General features: G+C 42.5%; 1 protein-coding gene across 1 annotated transcript; it reads right to left on the bottom strand.

Moving 5' to 3' along the window:
* Window positions 1–3613: 3613 nt before the first annotated feature.
* On the bottom strand, window positions 3614–4311 carry LOC126574156 (uncharacterized). The gene is made up of 3 exons (XM_050234176.1): window positions 4142–4311; window positions 3972–4076; window positions 3614–3908 (listed from the first exon to the last, which is right to left on the bottom strand). Exons 1-3 carry the CDS (start codon window positions 4241–4243, stop codon window positions 3684–3686), a joined length of 432 nt encoding a protein of 143 aa, XP_050090133.1. The 5' UTR covers window positions 4244–4311; the 3' UTR covers window positions 3614–3683.
* Window positions 4312–5040: the final 729 nt, after the last annotated feature.

The raw sequence follows: 5040 nt of genomic DNA, 5'->3' as shown, positions 1-5040 counted from the left end.
CCAAGATTTGAATCGTGCTATTGGTTGGCTATGGACGGTGGTCAATCCATAAAGGCAAACAAGACCGATATACCATACCACCGCCAGTCCGCCGGTCCGCCGGTCCAAGCCGGAATTGCGTTGGCGAATGCCAGGAACCGAACCGAGTGCGACCGATGCAATTTCCGTCCGGTCAGGCTAAGGTTTTGTTGGTTTTGTTTTAAGGTTATGCAGCAACGATCTTAACTGCATTGTCAAGCCATAACTCGTGGATTCAATAACTGGATGACTAACATTTCCTTACTCGACTTTCGTCTATTGGTGTCCTTTGGCATCCTTTTGGATAGAATTAAACAAGTCGACGCTGGTATTACTCATAATTATTTGATTAAATTCTTTACTTATCAAATCAATACCATTGCTGCAAATAGAACAATTAACCTACGGCTCGACCCTAATCATCTGTCGGTTGGAAACGCTTCTACAACTCTCATATGATGGCCAGCGGATGTCACAAAAGCGGTTGTCTAATCACCCGAAGAAACCGGGCTTTTCATTTAGGGGAAACTGATGTTGTTTACGCTTACAGGGACCCGGGCAACTACAGGAGGGTATCCTATGCAAACAGGTCCTCCTGTACGGGGAAGTCATTAGTTCCCTTCAACAGCTAGGCATCGAGGCTAGGCTCGAGGTATCAGCTTTCATCATCGAACACCGATGACGATGCTTCACCGCCGGTCGCTGCAAAATCGATCACCATAATACCGTTCCGCTCATTCATCATTAACACCGCACAGCACAAGCGCAGGGTGGTAAGGTCAACTGCCAGCCGTTTTTGGTCAAACACAAGTTCACAAGTTAGCACAGTCCAAAATTACCATTCCCCAGACATGCCGTGGGGAGAATGCCCTTCTGGCGATTGTTGTAGTAGTTAGCCAATGGCAGGAGAGTGGTCACGGTGACTGAATTGTACCAGCTGGAACGATTTGGAGTAGGTATTTAACATGTGTCCGGTTTCGTTTTTGCACTTCAACCTTTGCTAATTATTTGTTTTTTGTGCCAGGAAAAAAACAAACGAAGCATAGGGGAAATATACCAAGGGGTTTCAAGTTACACAATCGAGCAAATGTTTACGTTTGGTTAGTTGGAGTACCAGTCTGGCGACTCAGTCAATTTTTCTCTTTACAAAAAATAATTTTAAGCTTTTGAAACAATCACTAGGATAATCAAATGTTACTTTCGAATTTCTTTTGAATAATTAGCATTTTTATTAACTTTCTTCTTTGGTAAATCTTCGATAACCGCCGGGAAAAAATTATGAAATAAAAATTAATCAACATTTGAATGCTGGGTTTTTGGACCCATCAAAATGTACTTCAGAAATCATTAATGTCGCTATAATAGTTAAAAGAGAGTCAAATAATGTTACAGCTAATTAAAAGAGCTTATAGAAAATTTATTAAAATTTAATGGCAATCGTTTTCGAACGATACACGAACCATTATACTTAATTTCATCTGGTACGGTGTTAAAATTGCATGTTTGGACTCTTACGCTCAGTAAGCTTGAAAAGTCACTGCGATAGCTTAACTAAAAGCTACACTTTATAACCAAAATTTAGACTGAAAATTAAGATTCTGTTTAGTGGAAGCAATACAAATTGTAGTCACCCACGGATCATGGAAACCACTCCGACTTTCACACTCGTGTAAAAGGCTCTTCATTAGATGTCAATCAAATTAATACCACTGCTTGGAGCTCGTAAGACACAGTTCGCTGAAACCGGATGGCGGGAAAATTTTTATCCGGAAACACTACCATCCGCCTCTTCAGCAAAGTACCATTCACGGATTCGTTTGAGAAGGCAGTGGTACAGACTGGACTGGACTGGACAAGCGCCCTAAGGTTCAAAGTCAAATCCTTCGTCAAATAACCTACCAGACGAAAATGAATGATATAGAAAGGCGATCCGTAGACAGTGCGACAGGAACATCCTGCTTAGCATTTGCAGTTCTGCTTCAACCCCGGAAAGACCGGCTCTTGGAGCGGATGTTGCGAAGAGAAGGAATATCAGAGAGAAAGAGAGGTACACTGCACCGAAATGGAAAGCGATGAGCATCCGTCACTGCAGTGGAAGAAACAATAGTTTGTTAAAATCACAGCGCCACCAGGCACAACATTGGCAAAGTCAGTCACGAATCACGACTTAGCCACGAATCCTCTTGGCTGCATTACCCGGCGCCAGAATTTATGACCCCCAACTGGCACTCGCTTCCATCTTCACACACGCGCTAACGATTGTTTCGTTCTTTTCGCTCGTGAAATGTCACGTTTTGAAGACCAACAAGATGCATGCGTGAGCGTGCGTGCGCGATCTGAGAGGAGGATTCGGGCCGGGTTTTTCCTTTCGAGGCTCGTGAAGTGCGTAGTCACGCACCACCGGTGACAGGATGAATAAATGAGTGAATATCGGAGGAATGGGGCTGGAAGCGAAAAAAAGCTGCCCCGGCTTGTGGCTCCTCGCGTCCTGTTTCCCCTCCTTTTTCAGACTGAAAACCCTGTCTGGCTATCGATTGTCAATATTTCGTACGACTGAGGCTTATGCCAATATATAACAGTACGTTTCAAGATGGAATGGAATAAACTGAAAAGAAACTTTTAATTTTACTCTTCATTCGCAGCCATTTGCTCAAAGTTGATAGATTAAAGTTAATAAAATGCAAGAAATTTGTGGCACATCATTAGTCCACGAGTAGCCTTCTGTCTGCACAATCCTGTCCATCACTGTGACCATCCACGAACATCGGTAAACGTGCCGGCGTGCCGCAGAAAAGTGCGTACTTGAAACGTGTCTGTGACTAGCACCCTCCCATTCTACCTACCTGACCAACACTGGCACTGTACCACATTGGCCAACAGCATGGTTTCGGGGTTTCCGGTTGACCATAAAATTTGGCACCGGCACCGGAAACCGAAGAATGTCGTGAAGAAAGGACTGCGCTTCCGGCAGAGTGCCTCTTGAAACCGAATTCCATGAAATGCCTGTAAAAAAAGAAGAAGGAAGTAGCCTCGCTGCGGACGGGATTTTTATGTGTTCACCCCGCACCAACTCACGCAGGATCGTCACTTGAGTGAGAGTCATGCCGCGCTCCCTACGCAACATCCACTAAATCACAGTCCTACCATTGCGTCCTGCGGCACAACCGAAAGAAGAGTCACTCTGATTTGCTTCCAGCTTCCGCTTGGCGTTCACATTCCATCCGTCTTGGCGTTCGTTTCGTCCAAGACAACGAGGGTTCAAGGAGGAACTCAAGCTGCCGGCTGTTGGGCTATTTCCGTCACTCCGTTGGACATACTTTATGTGCGCCGAGGCCACTCGGCAGTTTATACGCCGAAGTGAATACGGTAATGGATTGGAGTGTTCGATGAAGCGTCTGCCGAACATATTGGGCGATTGATGATGCTACATGAGATTGACTAATGCGTTAATTAGAATTGATCAGGTACTTTACGGTTAATGCGTGCTACTATTCGACTATTCGATGCTATGGATCCTATAATCTTTTGCCTATCATTTGTTATTTGTTGGTTAAGATTTCAATAAACTTTATTATATCATTCTGAACAAAAGAGTGGCTATTTTTGATAGGTTCAAACTTGCCTAGAAATCTTTAATGTTCTCATTCGATTCACTGATGCTGACCTCATAGTGATAAAACATCTTTCTCATACGGCTTGTTCAGTTTCTTCTGTTGTTCTTTTTTAGCCGTGCGTTGCTTTGGAGCATTTGGTGAAAGTGGAGGCGGTGGCGGTGGGTTATGATTCATCATATCATTCGCCATATCAGCAACAGGGGCCGGTTGTGGGCAAGATTTTCCAATGGCTTTCAACTGCCGTACACATCGTTGCACGTAGGATGGATCAGGTTTCTATTGCGAAGATATGGCGTTCAGTGAGTTGAGAAGGAAGAATCACTTGTTTTCGTCACATACCTCACCGGTACCACAGAGATCTACGGAAAGCTGGGCGTTTGTCATTTCAACCAAACAACGTGTTGTCCAGTCGCGCGTTCGCTTATCACACTCGTAGATTGGATACTGGAATTGAAGCACACATTAAATCATTCTATTCGCACAATTTCTGCACACTGTCAAGAAGTTACCAGCTCATCATCCGGATCGATTTTACTGGTGGTTGATTTCTTCAAACACTTAGTATCGGGAACGGTACAGGTCAATATGAAGACCAAAAACAGAATACACATTTTACTAGTATCTGAGCTGTAATGTGATGAATATGTTGAAGCAGTTACTCTCGTTAGCTGTTGACTGTTGATAGATTTACTGTGATCTGACCATAATCGACGGTCATCTGCATGCTACACAGTGGCTAACACATTGTTTAAACAGCTGTAGCAGAGTGGCCTTAAAGGCTTATAAGCGCTACTTCCAATAACTGCCATTGGTGCGAAACAAACTACTTTTGTTATAAAACTGCACATGTAAATTGTAGAAACTAGTTTTTCACACAACCTCTTCAATATAACTACATTGTATTCATATAATTTAAATAAATTATGGCACATCAATAGAAAATATCGTATCGCATTAGAATTATTCTTTTTCTATTTTTTTGAGAATGGTGGCGATGCTAATTATTAAAAAAAAAAAGCATCCCAGTACTATCGCTCAATTACATTTAACAATTCGATTGTAGGATTTATACTATTCGAACAATTTCGCAACGTTCGACAAGATTGTACGATTAGAATTACCTTTGTAACTGTAATATTAGTACCGAGGTAACAGTATTAGTTACCTAGGTAGCTTCAGCATACAAGCTTTTAGTATACAAGTATGCTATACCGGTGGGATCGCGTAACTTAGTCGAGACAATCAGCGGAACGTAAAAGCTTTCCTGAGTAAGGTTTGAGCTTTGAATGTGTTTTGGCGTCTTATGTTCTAAAATTTAAATTAACGAAATTAAGCTACTGATACTAGCTACTAACGAGCTAATTGTACTATAATTAAGTTAAATCGAGGGGAAAGTAAATTAACAAAG

Source organism: Anopheles aquasalis, chromosome 3, assembly GCF_943734665.1.
Source record: "Anopheles aquasalis chromosome 3, idAnoAquaMG_Q_19, whole genome shotgun sequence".
Classification (NCBI taxonomy): domain Eukaryota; kingdom Metazoa; phylum Arthropoda; class Insecta; order Diptera; family Culicidae; genus Anopheles; species Anopheles aquasalis.
The sequence above is the reverse complement of the archived record's forward strand: the minus strand, read 5'-3'. Positions and strand labels throughout refer to the sequence as shown.